The following is a 15,549-nucleotide window of genomic DNA, read 5'->3' on the forward strand; positions in this document are numbered from 1 at the left end:
TACCCATGGTGGGACACCACATTTGCATCACTCTCACTCAAGTTAGGACCTTGCTTTCCATCCCATGCTCTGCTTCCCTTTTCTCTGGAACATGAGAGAGGGAATTCCAGTTTTGTTGTGCTTTCATCTTCTGCCTTCAAGTTAACTGCCTGAAAAGATCAACAGTAGGCCAGGAAAATCCAATATATAATCTTGTAACATACTGGGGCAGTGTGCATTTATCCTGTGTCCACTAGGGCTCATCTCCTTGTTCAGTTTTTCTTTCCTCTTGCTCTTTCTCTTTCCTTGTCTCTTCCCTAAATACACTTCCTTCATCACCCAGTTGTGTGTCACTATGCAGCGACATGATGCACTGCTTTTGGGGTTTTTTTTCCTTATTCTTGGATAATTGCTTATAACTTGGGTCATTGTGTTGATCCTTTTTTACAGCACAGCTTTGCAAACAACAGTACTGAGACAGCCAAGGGGCACTGAAATGTCACCAGGGTGAGAGCAAAAACAGCTCCAGAGAAATGCAAGGCAAATTGGCCATTTTTAGGTACACAATCGTATTTGTGTAACTAAATCTGCAGTCTGTAGCTCCTTTAAATTGAAATCTCTTTTTGGAGTGGGTTGGGGTTTTTTTCCTCAGGAGAACATTCAAATGTACCTCTTGACAAGACAATGAAAAGAAATACTTTACAGGTTTGAAAGTCCTTCCAGTGTACTTCAGTCATTTCATATTTCCATTTGAAAGAAGTTTAATGGTTCTTTCTGTAAATCTGAGAGATTGAAAAAGCCCTATCCTTGCACCCTTATTCTAATTATTCTTTATAATAAGAAATATGGAATACATTTAAAAATACAAACTATATACAACTAGCCAAAATTCTTTGAAAATTGAATTTCTGCTCATCAAACACGAGCAGAAGAAATTATGACATGTGGCTTTGGTGTTCAGGGTCTGAAGAAAGAGTCCTGAAATACTGTTTGTCTACTTCTTTAAAAACTCCTTTTTAAGGGCACCTTTAAACCTTATGCTCACTCCCAGCTGCAGACCTGGTTTGCATGAAGATGCTAAATGTATAATTTGGTTTCACTCTTCCACTTCTCTGAGCTGATTAGCTCCATCAGCACCAATGCTAACGTTCCAGCAGCAGCTCTTCTCCAAAATGAGCTTTTTCCTCTCTGTGTTTCTAATTATAACACCAAATTAGTTTTCTTTGTCGTGGTGCTCGAAATAGACCAGCTGAAAGGCCTCGCCATTGCTTCCTGATCTGTTTGTTCTAGTGACCTTTCCACTTGGAAAGACAAAATGGGTAAGTGTCTGTAAGCTGGCTCCTGGGACAGGCTGGGAATTAGTTCTCAGGAAATGCTGAACCCACCTGGGACAGTTAGAACACGGTCATTTCATTGCTTATGTGATTATGTGCAGCAGCAGCTCAGCTGTTTGGGTTTCATGGCTTGCTCTTTTCAGCTGCTGGAGATGAGGATGATTTCTCGTAAGTCTAATGTGTATTTCATTTCTGTGGGTGATAGAAGTGCCTGAACTTTAAAGGAATAATTTGTCAGAAGTGCTGAGAAGCTTCTTTGCCCGTTGACATCAGTGATGCTGGTGCATTGTGGTTCTGGAGTGCTGGCCCTTGGAAGGAAAAATCAATAAGAATAAAGCAAATAATGATGATGCATGTGTGCACATATGCATCAAGACACATTACTATTTGATTGTAATGTGAAATAAATAGAGTTCATTTTTCACTTATGGCTTAAAGAAATTATTTTGCTGCCTTCTGAGATTTCTTTAATGGCTTTGTTGTACTTTTTTTGGGAACTCTTATTTTACAGCTGTATTGATCAAGACAGTGTTGATCTTGATTAGATCTTGGAAGATGGGATGATTCAGACTTGATGCTGCAATCGCAAGCTATTTTGTCTATTAAAAAAAAATCTGCCAAAAACCCAAATCACAAAGCAAGTTTGACTTTTAATGGCCAAATCTCTGTTATTGTCCAGCTTTACAGTTGTAGATATTTTAATTATCACTTTTTTGGCTGCATTTTGCTGCCATATTTTTTTTAATAAGTGTTCCACCATGATAAATTTGGCTGTATTTTTGATCTGTGGTGGCTTGTTCTAAACCAGAAAAATAAAACTCAACACAAGAAAATAATCTTCTAGTTCTACCTGCTGTGCTGAGTAGAAATCAGAACAATTGAAGAGGTGGAGTTGCTTGTGATTTAATGCTCTCAAGTGATTTAGAGATGAAAGAAGAGGGATGCTATGAAATGGACAATAGGGATGAGCAATGGGGAAGTTTTTGTGTGCCAGCCACAAGCTCATGTAGCTCAAGCAGGGTGGTGGTTTGGGGTCACTGTGGTCCCAAAGACCCTTCTGGCCTTGTAAGCCTGTGGTAGTGGAGAAGATGGACATAAAGTCACCTGGATTCTGTCACTGGGAAAAATCTCAGTGAAGAAGAGGCAACAGAAACATTTAATAACAGCTGCTGAAGAGAATTCTGGGGAGAAAAATTAGAAAACAGAGAGGCATCAGAAGAGGGGTAATACACAGGACTTTGATGCTGATACAGATACTATTGATTTGGAAAGAATAAAGAACAAGCAGAAGAGAAGAGTTGGAAACCATAAAAAAGTAGAAGAGTGAATCAGGTTTTTTCAAAGAACAACCTGGGTTTTGAAAGTGCTCTAATTGCAAAGAGAAAGTGCAAGCTGACAGGAGAAAAGAGGTGTTGCTGACCTGCAGGGCTTTGTAATGCCATTATTATTTCTTCTGGTGCACTCCAAATAGGTTCCTCTGGGCAGCTTTTGATTCACATCCCAGTGAAGGCAGAGCAGGCATGGCAGCTGCTGTTCTGGTCACCTCTCATCTTTTGGGTGTGTTCTGCATCCAAAAGGCTTCAAAAAATATAATCAGGTGGGAGGGGGCATTGGCGAACCTTAATTCCTGGAGTTTTCAGTTTGGGTTTTAACATCCTGATTTTTAACCATAAAGCACAGAAACATTATTTTTCCTCCCCTGATGAAAGCTGCGTGTTGATCACATGAATCCAGCAGCTGGAGCTGGAGGACCTGCCCAGAGCTGTGGTGCTGCCCCAGTATTGGTGATTTTGCCCCACGTGTGTGCTGCACACAACCCTCTCAAGCCAATTAGAAATTCCCATTGACAATACTCATTAGGAAGGAAAATTCTTTTTAGGCTGCACATCGTCTAGGCCTTCTGGTGGATAGGAAATCACTGTAATTGTAGTCTCAGGCATTTATTGACTGTTCCTTCAGGGCAGAAAATACTGATGGATGCATGGAAGTAATTGTGTAGGTTACTAATTATTTAGCAATTACTTCTGCATTTGAATTGCAGGCTCTCACAGGCACCCCAAGGGAGGGCTCTTTTGAGCACAGCCACCGCTTCCAGATTTTATTCCCATTTTTTTCCCCAGCTGCTGAGTGGCCCTGGGCAGATCAGGTAGCTGCTCTGTACTTCAGGTTACTGGCCTGAAGAATATTAAAACAACACTTACTTCTCTCCTCATTAATATTTCAGCAGATCCCCTGTGCCTGCAGCTATCTGCTGTTTGGAATAGGAGGGGGAGAGGGGAAGCCAGGGTGTTGTGGAGGGCTGTGCTGCATTCAGGCACTCAGCCCTGCAGAGGCACACAGGGACATGGGCAGGGGGATGCTTTTTGAATGCTTTTTGCTTTTCTCACCAGGGTTTGGTGAGGCTGTGTGAGTAAATGCCTGCCCAGCACTTAGTGATCCTCAAAAGAAAAAGTGCTGCACTCTATAACATGTGAAGGGTTATTACATTATGGAATATTATTGTCAAGGCATCATCTTTCATTCTCGGGACAAGTGTTATGTGATTGCCAAGAGAAGTAATAAGTAATCTGCATTAGTCTCATGACTGAGATGTAATGGGGTGACTTGCTAACACTCTCCAAGTATATAAAACTATCTGCTGTAGACAGGGTCTCCGATTGTGGTACTTAATGATTGTAATAAATTACATTAATAGTGCAGTTTGAATTTCAGCCCAAGTAGAGAGGTGTATTCAGCAACATGCTTCAAATCAAGATGCCTTAGCCTAATTTATCTGATGTGCTGGCTCTCCTTGGGCTTCTCTGCAGCAGCCACACTACCCCAGCTGCTTTAGCAAAATGGGTGGATTATTTTTGCTGGTGCCTTTGCAGCCTGTGGGTGTCACCAGCTCAGTCCTACCTGGAAATGAGAGCTGAGCCTGTGGCAGGCAGAATGTGAGGGGAAGATGGGAGAGGAAGGGTGGCAGATGCTGGGGATGCCCTTGCAGGTGAACAGCAGGTTCTGTTTAATCAGATCCACTGATTTTTGTCTCCCGACTTAGAGATTGTCACAGTAAATCATAATGGCTTCTTTAGCATCCTTATAATGTGTCACACTGAATATCCACACACTAATATCTGTGCATTGCAGAATGATTCCTCTTGTATCTTTGGCTCTTAATACTTTTCTTGCCTTTTTTGTCTTGTTATTTTTTAAACCACTGGTAGAGAAAAAAAGGCAACCCCTTGTTGTGTAGATGCACAATTATCAGTGCTAACTAAGCATGAGTGCTGCTGTACTGAAGTGTCATCTGATAACAATGCTTCATTCTGCAAACAGCTGAAGTGGTACCTGAGTAACTCTTGTTCTCTAAAAGCAAATATTCAAATATCTGATAGGGGTTTAGAGTGCCTTTGAATTTCCTGCAGCACTCCTGACTGTCTTCTACCTCTCTCTGCACTTCCAATAACAAGTTTCTCAATGTGAGCTCTGTCAGAAATAGTTCATTAGCACTCGTGTTTTAAAACAGAAACCTCAGGGTAAAGGTTCCCTAACAGCTCTGGCAAAAAAGAGATATTAGTGAATTATGTTGAGATATGGTGAATTAGTTGCTTTCTTCTTAAGTTAGAGTTCAGGTTATTTCAGGCATCATTTACTGTGTAGCCATAGTTTGATGTGTTGAAGGCTGTTCCCAGCAGTCCAGGCACATTTTGGCATTGGTGTTTTTTGGTACAGGATGTTCTTGGGGCCCTCCATCAGTGGCTGCTTCTGGCTGGTGTTACCCTGCAGAGGCAGCCTGGGCTCCCCAGCCTGCAGCATTTCCCTGCCACTGCCTTCCAGAGAGGGGAGGTGCAAACGGGACACATCCTCATGGTGGGACCAGACACATAAATATTTAACTATTGGCAAGAAGAGTTTCATGTTGCAATGGCTTGACAGGGTGTTTTCTTTATTCCTGCAGCCCTGTGCTAGGTAGGATGTTTCCAGCTGCTTCTCCTGCTTTCTGCATGCACCATACACAAGTACATGTTTATTTATGTTCCCTATGTTTTTTCTAATCAATTTGAATGTGGATATAGCACAGCTGGTGTCACGGAACACCCTGAGCCTCCCCAGCCCCCTCCTGGTCCATGCTAACAAGGTTGTACTGTTTGTTTATGACTTTAAGTATCATTGCTTTGGTTTAGGATTTTTCCATGCCTTAAATGTGCTTGGATGCACTTGTACATGAGTGCTAACAATAGCATGTGGCAACACCTAGTGATAACACAGCAAAAATCAGAATAAGTAAGAGTGATTTCTTCTGTGGGTGACTTTCTCCTGTGCTGCCACTGCCTTTAGGACACTAATTGAAGTATATGTTAAATTTCAGACCTATTTGGAATGTGCACTTTGTAACAGTTTGACTTAATAAGAAACCCAAACTGATCTTTCACTTAACCTCATCATTAATAACCACAAAAATTGACAGAGGATCTCCTGTTTCAAGCAAATGTAAATATTGTGGGTTAATTTCTCTGAGCTCTCCTTCATTGCCTGTTTTCCTTCCGATCCAGCTGCTGCATCTGCAGCCTCCTCCTGGTTGCCTGGATACTCTGAATTTCCTCAAGGCAATTGCTAATCAATGTGCAGTTGCAGCTAGGTGAATCCTGCAGACAGCAGCCAGATCTGTCATCTAGATGTGGAAATCTGTAGCAGAATGTGATCTGGGAGGAGAACAGACAAAACACCATGGCAGGAGCTCTGCTCCCAGGAACCAATCCATCCTGTGCTAATCAGACACAAGCACTCCTGCTGGATTACATGAGCAGTTCTGCTGAAATTAAGGGTCAATTGTTTATGTTCTTGTACAGTGTAGAGAAAGGGAGCTGAGTCTCAGAAAATAAAACAATTACATTAATAATTGCATTTCAAGTCTTTGTGTCAAGGCCTCGCTTGATTTTGCTGCTTATCTCCAAGTGCCTTTCCCAAAATACCCATTTCCACCAAGACAGAAAGCTATGAAGTGCTTTTTGAAACATGAGCTATTAATGGAGTCCTTGTTAGCACAGAGTGGTGGCTTTGAGGATGAGATGTACTTGTCATGGACACAGGGCCCTCTGTGCTGCACTGAGGCTTTTGAGTTTCTTGGGATTTTTATAAAATTAGAATTCATATGTAGGCATCAGTAAATTCACAAAAAATCAATAAATTCTTCTTGGTTCTTTGCTGAGACACAGATGCACTCCCAGTCCCAGGCATAGATATCTTTCCACCAGAGAGGAGAATGTGGAGGAAACACCTACAGGTTAAAGTAACTCAGATATGTGGTTTGGGAGCACGTTCTTCAATTGCTGTAATTGCACCATCAGAATTAATGCTCAAACTTGTGTTTGACCTTACATTTAGCTACTCTGCCTTCTTCACCTCTCCATGTCAGCTCCCTGTCCCCACCCCAGCAGCCTCCGTGGTCTCCTCTTCCCTCTCTCCTTTAATGTCTATTCCACTTTTGAACCTGTGTGATTGTGCCTCTCTTCTTCTGCATTTCAACCATTTCTTGTGCATTCAACCCATTCCAGGAGCAGCATGGCTCCTGGATGGATGGAGTCCTTTCAGCCCAAATAGAATTGAATTCAATGGTGTGAATTCAAGGGTTTTATGGAATAGATTCATAGATATTTTACTTAACTAGTTGGTGCATTTTTGTGAATTGTGTTTTAAATCCCAGGTCACACAAACAATTTAAGGTGAATTTACTGCCCATCAGGGGGAATACTTATTAAGAATGCTTTGTTATTTGGAATATAAGACAAATTTTCCACAAGCAACACTGTCAGTCAAGAGAACTTTCTTTTCAAGTTTTGGAAAATTTGCTTTAATTCAGGACAGGGTGGAAGCTGCTGTAGATTGCTTTCATTGATTATGATCACTGCTTGAATTGGCAGAGCAGGAAGTGTTATGATGATGAGAACTTGTCTTATTGTTGTGATAAGCTGTTACCAAAGTCTAATTACTGGGTGTGATGCTAAAATGTGTAAGCTGCCGACACTTAAAGATAAGGAGATGAAAAGAAACAAACTCGTTCCAAATAGCTCTTCTGTTTGGGGTTTTTCATTATTATTGTTATTTTTGTGCACTCTCCTGAGTGGTGCTTCAGAGTGCATGGATTAAGTCATGGATTTGGCTGCAGATGCTGCCATCAAACTTCAGCTGTGGTTAAGTAAGTTTTAAGCACCAAGGGACTGAATAAAATAATGGTTAGTGAAAAGTGCTGACGAGGGATTCAGTTAATGGTATGTGCATCTGTGGAGTGAGTGGGTTGTTATTAGCTATTAATTCAGGTGCTGGAGGCAGGATCCAAGTGTGATTAAGAGGAGGGTAAGGGGTAGAGGCCCATTTCCCATGGGAATTGCACATGGGAATGTGCCATTCCTGCCACGCTGGCTGCTTCAGAGCTGGCATTTCCGCAGGACAGTAGAATTTCCTGCACTCCTGTCCTGGAGCTCTCCATTGTCTGGGGGACAGGGATATCCTGTTGGGGTCAGAACCCTTTGCAGAGCTTCACCTGAGCTCAGCACCCTGGGGACTCCTGCCCTGACTGCTGTGCTGACTTCAGAAAACGTTCTGGGATCCTCTGGGATGACAGATGCTTGTGTATGCACATGTAACATGCTGTTAATAATTAGAGCTGATTGGATATTCACTGCAAATTACACTGGCTATGAAGTTAGCCCCTTCTTTGGGCTTACAAGTGGCTCACAAAACACTGTTGAAGCCTATTTTTAAATGTATGTTTCCTCATAAACATTGATAGATTTAATTTGAACGAATAATGTCAAGTCTGAGTGTTGTGAAACTCTTGCTGGGCTGTTCGCTGTCAGTTGTTAATGGAGCATGTTTGGATTTCTGAGTCAGAGTGTAAATATTTTCTATTTCCAATGTTGAGGATGAAACATGAGGTTTGGTGATTATTTTTACCAGTCCCCCCTAATAGTGTGTCTGCTCCCACGTCCAGGCCCACATGCCACATCTTCAAAAATAACTGCATGGAGAAGAGAAATAGGGCTGACTGCATCCAGCAAACGTGAGGGAAAGATAGCATTTCCATTTTCTCTCATTTTCCATGTCACCTGGAAGCTGGGCTGGAGCATTCTTTTAAAGATTTTCATCATGAGCTGAGTTATTTCCCCAGCCTGTTTGTCCTTGTGGGAATCTGAAGGAAGAGCTCTGATTTTTTCGAATATTGACTCAGGCTTAATCTGCCTCCTGTGGTGAAAAAAGAAAAGTTCAGCCCCAGTGGCTACATCTCCCAAAAACCCCACACATGAAGAGTCATGCTCAAATTCATATTTGTTCTTTTTATATGCTCATTTATATTTACAGGGATCCTCTAAGACAGCACACTGTCTTGGTAGAGAGCAATTATTCACTAATGTTAGTACCAACAGCCATGGCTGGTTTGAAAAATGACTCATGATTCTGGTGTAAGAAATCCTGAAATACTTCAGAGAATCCTGTTTTTCTGTTGAGGAACAGCTCTCTGTGGACTGGTAGGAACTCCAGCTTTGCTGTTGCTAGAGGAACTGAAGAGGAACAAAATTCAAAGATATAATCATACATTTCTCCTTAATTGGAGGAGGGATGGTGCCATCTGTGCTTTGCTCTTGTCCAGGGGAAATAAAACCCACACTATCAACATCTACATATCCCCTTCATCCTCGTTGTTGCATCCATCCTAAAGAATTTAACCAGTTAAAACAGACCCAAAATAACTTCTGCATAAAATGGTGATGTGCAGTGCTATTAATAAAATTCATTTTCATGTGTATGGCACACACATGGCTCTCTCTGCTTAGCAGTTAATATCCTTAAAAAACTTTTTTTTCCTCTGGAAAACCAAACAAAGCAACAACCTAAAAAAAACCCAAAAAAACCACAAAATCCCAGAGTAGTGTTGTTCTTTATGAGAAAGAGGATAGATGGGAGCAAGGTTAATTATCCTTTTTATTTTTTTTTGCCCACCTACGTTTATATTTTCCCTTTGCACTCCCTCTCCCCCATTCCGCCTCTTTTTGTGTAAAACAGTTCTGCAGTATGTGGAGCATAAGAATTATTTCTCTAGCAGAAACTGCAACCTGCTTGCAGAGCCTCCGTACCCATTAGAGGCTCTTTCCAGAAGCAGTAATTTCCTTCTCCCCATAAATTATGCATCAATGTACATTTGAGATTCTGAGCTGATGAACAGAAGATGAAAGCGCTGCTGCTCCCGTGGAGCTGCATCCACGTCCTTGTGTACAGGCTGGAGCACACCTTGTTCAGACAAACTGCACGTGTTGCTGTCCTGCTACTCCAGCTGGAGCAGAGCTGGAGCTGCTCTGGCTGCTTGGGCCTCTGCTCTGTGAGAAATTCCTTCACAGAAGCACAGAATAATGAGGTGAGGAGAGACCTCTAAGGTCATCGAGTCAAATTTATGCCTTAGCACCTCAACTAGACTACAGCACCAAATGCCATGTCCAGCCTTTTTTTAAACACATCCAGAGACGGTGATTCTACCACCTCCCTGGGAAGAGCATTCCAGAACTTTATTATTCTTTCAGTGAAAACTTTTTCCTAATATCCAACCTGTACTTTCCCTGACGTAGCTGGAGACTGTGTCCTCTGGTTCTGTCAGTGCTGCCCAGTGGGGCATTCAATGAAGAATGTAAATGGATGTATGTTTTAGAGAAGGATTTTGCACTACTGCCACAATTGAGCTATTTGGGAGGGCATCCTTTGTGTTTTGTCACATCAAAGGGCATAGGGAAAATTTTTAAGCCTACCCTTGGAATCTGAAGGGTAGTTTTATGTAAAACTGTTGCATGTAACAGGCCATTGTGTAAAAATTAGAAGATTCACCTTGCAACGGGTCTGAAATACCTCTGTGCTGTGCTGGCATGAATGAGCATGCACTTATTCTGTGTCTCTTCCACAGTCACTTAAAATGGCAGGGAGGCAGTCCAAGCACTCTGCACTGTTTCCATCACAACTGGTGATGGATTCTGAGCATGTGTTGGCATAACCCCATATGCATCTGTGTCCCTTCAAGCTTAGCTTTAAGGTCTGGGTCTTTGCTTCTACCCAAGTTGACCCAACTGCTGAATTTCCACTTTTAACAAATCTATGTGGTATCTTTCCTTTTCTCTCCTTTGACTAAGTTTTCTTCTAGAGAGAAAATAGTGTTTGCTTTCCAAATGCAACATCCCCCCTAAAAGAACCTGTGTACTAAAGCAGGCCATCGAGCCTTTCATCACTTCTCTTGGTGATAGCAGTCATGAATTTTTTATTTTCTGCAGGGCTCACTCCAGATCTGCCACAGCATTGTGTGGGTGCACACATGTAAAAAGGCTACTAATTGAAATTCAGATGTAACGAGATGAAGTTTTGCTATTCACCATGACTGCCTCTTGTTTTAGCCCATGTACACTCAGTGCACCTAAACAATACAACCATTGCTTCTCCTTTTAGATTCGACAAGAATAACTAAAAAGGCAAGAAATATTTCTGTCTGCTGTAGAGATGAAGCATGCACCCCCAAAATGGGAATGGCACGTGTTAGCTTCTTTATATACTTATCTGTGGGGAGGGACAGAAATTTAATGGAACTGTAAAGAAAATGAAATGGAAAACTTACTGCTATAAACTGTTCTCTTTTGAAGATGCAAATGTGTCTCTATTGCCTAGGTAACTATTATGGAACGCCGAAGCCTCCAAGCCAGCCCCTCAGTGGGAAAGTGACTTCCACCAATGCTTTGCAAAACCTGCAGTCTGGCTCCAAGCAGTCGACTCCAAAGCGAACCAAGTCTTACAATGATATGCAAAATGCTGGCATAGTGCACACAGAGAATGAGGAAGAGGATGATGTACCTGAAATGAGCAGTAGCTTCACAGGTAAAGCAAAAATACTGCTGTCCTTCAGTTAGAATATGAGGGGAGGGCTTTTGGAGGGTGTTTTGTAGAGGGGATATTGTTTTTAATGTGTTTTCTGCAGAGCTGTCAGTGTCAAACAGAACTGGCAGATACCCAGGTGTGATCGACCACATGCACAACTGGATCTTTCCAAAAAGCCTTGTGGGATTGAACTGGTTGAGACAAAAATGTGGTAAAGTTCAAATCCATTAATTGCAGAAAGGTCAAGGAAGAGTTGAGCTATGGTTGATAGCTCTGAACAGTATGAAATGACTCAATCAGGTTTACATTTGAAATTAATCATTGCTCCTTCCTAAATATGTTGCTGTCCTTTATCCTTCCTTGCATCTAGAGCTGCCCATCACATACAGTTACTGTCCTAGTGCCTCTTCTCCAGGTACCTCCCAGCACAAGGAGTGCTGCTTGCTGCAGGAGTGAGATCTGGAGCATGGGTGCAAGTTCTGTATTTCATGAAGGTCTTGTGTCCTGCTGAGCACAGATCTTGTTCCCACCATGGCTGCCATCAAGCCTGGGCTGAAAGATCACTGGAAACCTTTGCAGTCTCAAGTCAAGTGCTGTTCAGGCAGATTCAGACTAAGACATCATTGGAGATCCATTGAGTTTCAACAGAAATCAGCTGGAAGTTTGTGAAGCTCTGAGGGCCAAGAGCTCTTCCCCATGTCCCCAGGCCTAGTATTTGTTAGTGCTTAGGGCATTGTTACCTCAGCTCAGTTTCAAGCACTGAATTCATCTTCAGGGCTCTTTTTGAGGCAGGTACTGTGCAAGTATTATCCACACCTTCAAGGCTTTCCCAGCTGCTTGCCTTGGGAGCTCACCATAACTGTCATCCACCCTTGTCCTCGGATCATTTTCTATCACCATGAAAATTTTCCTTCCCAGCCTTTTGACTAGAAGATCTGTCCTGCCGGATTCTACCTGCCAATGTCCTGACTCTAACATCTGTTTAGAGCTTTAAAAGGATTTAGACTGAGATTTAGTTTTGGCCTCTGCATGCCAAACTATCAAATGGCTTTTGAGGGTTGTACCCTCTTTGGCTGCTACTTGCTATATTTCCAACTCAAATTGCTTCTAGCCAGCTTAATTTCTCACAGGTTGGAATTTCTGTCTCTGCTTACCAGTTCATTGACAAACCAAGGGTGGTTTCTCACATGTTGTGACATGACAGCAGCCTCGGCCTTTGTCACGGGATCTGATTTTGGGAAGAAGCTGGTGGGAGATCTGTTTTTTGATTTCCTTGCTGCCTGTCTCAGTTTGGTGTCCCTGAAGTAGCCTGAGCATCATTTCTCTTCCTTGTTTTCCTTTGCAAGATGAAATACTGAAAGATGCAGCTCATTTGTCACAACGTTATCACACCCTGGCCCCTTGCCTTCATTAAATGAGCACAGAATCAGGGAGAGAGTTATTTCTCATATACCAAAGTGATTCCTTATGCTTATTTCTCATGAAAGTGTGCTAGCCATATTAAAATGTTCCTGCTTCCCTAGGAGACCTCTGGGTAACTTGTGTTTTCCAGATTTTGGCATGTTTGTACTCTCAGTTTTTAGCTGGCGATGATTCTTTCACGCTTCTTTATGTATAAATACCAAACTCCAGGAGGGCTGAAAAGCAAGCACTGAGGGTACTGGTATAGTCTAGATGTTTTCCTTCCTGTTCCTCCCGTGTTCTTATCTTTGGGTAATGGCAGCACACAGACTGGAATAATGAAGGAGCTGTTTCCAGGGCGGTGGGCTGTGAAGTGAGGATGTCCATGGTCTCTGGTGTGGAGAGCAGGGAAGATCCTGTCTGGGAAGCCCCTTCAGCCCCACTCCTTGGGGACTTGGCAGAGAGTGACACTGATCTCTGTTTTTTGCTCAGTGCATTGTCAAGCTGTGCTTGTACTGATGTTCTCAGGGGATGTGGAAGTGCTGCCATAAATTTTCAACACCTCCAAGAGCCAAACAGAGAAAGTCCCTTTGGTGGACAAAGGGCTCATTTTAGAATTTGTCCATTGTTGCCAAAACCTCTCTGTGAAGGAGTGAGGGCACAGACCTGTTTATTTGGGGAGCATTTACTGTCATTAGTGATGCAAGGGGATGAGCAGCATTGTTTCATGGATACAGCTCGAAACTGCATGGATACAACATCAGAAATATTTCCTTAGAGGGAGAAGGGCCAGATACAGCATAAAATACTCCTTACTGACTTTGACTGCAAGGATACTGTGATAAGCCTTGGAATAAACCTCCTCAGACAGCAAGAATGGGCACTAGTGAGCAGCAACACATGGACACATGGTACAGTGCTGACATTCATTTTAATTTTTAATTTAAAATAACACACCGCACTGAAGACACTCACCATTAGCTTGTTGACTTTGAGCTTCTGGCAACACTTTGCACTTGTAAAATCTCTTTTGATCATTCTTCAAACAAGAAATTTTATCCTCCTAATCCTGTCCCACAGTTGGCACTGCAGGGGTGAACCTGTAAGCCTGCTTGAAAGCACACTGAACACCAGCGAGCCGTGGCCTCAGACAGCCTGGAGGAATTTGGTAGCTCAGCAGGGCCTGCTGGAGCTGATCACAGCTCCTGGTTTGCTTGGCTGGCAGAGGGTGTGTGGGCAAGGAGAGCTCACCCCTGCTGCCTCAGAGACTGCCGGGGCTCTGCCCTCGCTCCATCTGCTGCCGCGCCTCGTGCGTTAAGAGGCAAGGAGAGGAAAACCGGCAGGATAAACCTGGAGGAGCAAACAGGGAAGGAAAGGACTGATTGTCACTGATTGTCAGTGGTATCTGTGTGTGTTTGTTCGCAGCAGAGTCTGGTGACCAGGACGAGCACAGCGCGCGCATCGGGAGAGAGGCAGCGCCCGCGTCCGCGATTGAGAGGCACACCCACGTCCCCACCACGGACCCATCTCAGAGCCTCCCCCAGTACCTACCTCCTGCTGCCGAGGATAACCTAGGTCCTCTGCCAGAAAACTGGGAGATGGCCTACACGGAGAACGGAGAAGTCTATTTTATAGAGTAAAGCACTTTTTTGTTGTTCTGATTCCATCTCCCCGCCTCTCTTTGGGCATAAAGTGAACCTCCATGGATGCATTTTGTGTGTGTATTAAATATTTAGTGTATGCAGTTAGGCTGCAGAGCTGTTAGCTCTTTACTGCTTCTGAAGGGGGTTTGCATTTCCTGATTGGATTAACATCCAAATCACTCCTGAGTTCCCAGGCAGAGGGAATTGCTTGTTTTATGAGGGTAGTTACAAAAGCAACAGACACTTATAAAATACAGGCTAGTTATTTTCACGGGTGGGATGAAAGCTCCTAATTGGAAGGGCAGAGACTTCATTCTGTGCATAATGCAGCAGAGACAGGGATTCCTCCAGTCCTGGGCAGCAGAGACAGGGATGGACTTTGTGTGTGCTGTCCCCTCATCACAGCAAAGGGGCCAAATGTGTTAATGTTCTCCAGTGGCTTCCAAAAGGTAAAGCTCGGTGCAGGGTAGGCACAGCAAGTTTGGAACACCTCAAGCTCTGCAGTCTTTGCCTAAGAGCTGATTACTGTCAGCAGTTTTATGATGATATTGATTTTTTTCATGCCATAAATAATAGTCTCAAATTATACTTGTCTAAATTTATTGAGGTAGGAGTAACTTATAAAATAGGAGCTGTTAGTGTAAGAGATGTCTTGCACAGAGTTTAGCTAGACATTAACACTCAATTAGCCTTTGAAACTCAAACCCTTAGCTGCCAAGTAGAAGAGGGGTTGAGGAATTGATTTTGGATTTGATGGTCTGTTTAATGCAGTTGTGGAAACCCAACCAGAAGCCAATGCCCAGTTACTGCAGAAGAACTTCCTCTGTAAATTGGCCCTGTCTCCTGTGGAGAGTTACACTGGATCAGAGCTGTGAGGGCATCAGTCCTGCCTCACTGTCAGGAGAGGAGACTTTTGGACAAGGCCAGGGGAAAGTTCAAGACCAGGTTTTCCCTTGGCTGCAGTGGCAATGGAGCACAGGAAAGAAGATTGCTAGAATATCTGAGGAGCTGGGATGACTGAGGGCACCACAGCAGCCCTTCTTCATCTGGGAGAGGGCTGCTCTGAAAAAGGCCATTTTCCAGGGCACTCTCAATTACCTGAAGAGGCTCCAACAGTCCCTGAGTATAAGACAAGGTCAGAAGAAGGCAGAATGCAAATTCTCATCAGATGAAACCAGGATGAGTACATTACCCTGAGCATGGCTTTCTCCCCTCACTGTGTCCTCAGGGTGCCTCGTTACTTGATGTACTCTCTGCCCTTTATACAGAGAACAGCCTAATAGCTCGTTCAGCCAGCCACTTTCCTC

The 15,549-nt window shown here is 43.2% G+C and overlaps 1 protein-coding gene across 30 annotated transcripts in view; it reads left to right on the top strand.

The window, feature by feature from the left end:
• MAGI1 (membrane associated guanylate kinase, WW and PDZ domain containing 1) overlaps positions 1–15,549 on the top strand; it is a 328,676-nt gene that overhangs the window by 242,500 nt on the left and 70,627 nt on the right. For 28 of the 30 annotated variants that reach the window (XM_064724288.1, XM_064724276.1, XM_064724283.1 and 25 more), the window contains exons 4-5: positions 10,992–11,198; positions 14,025–14,235. In XM_064724288.1, the coding sequence (XP_064580358.1) occupies positions 10,992–11,198; positions 14,025–14,235 (418 nt within the window). The remainder of the gene's footprint in view (positions 1–10,991; positions 11,199–14,024; positions 14,236–15,549) is intronic. The other 2 variants (XM_064724285.1, XM_064724268.1) reach the window with 1 other exon arrangement.

The sequence above is a fragment of the Zonotrichia leucophrys genome, chromosome 12, assembly GCF_028769735.1.
Source record: "Zonotrichia leucophrys gambelii isolate GWCS_2022_RI chromosome 12, RI_Zleu_2.0, whole genome shotgun sequence".
NCBI lineage: Eukaryota > Metazoa > Chordata > Aves > Passeriformes > Passerellidae > Zonotrichia > Zonotrichia leucophrys.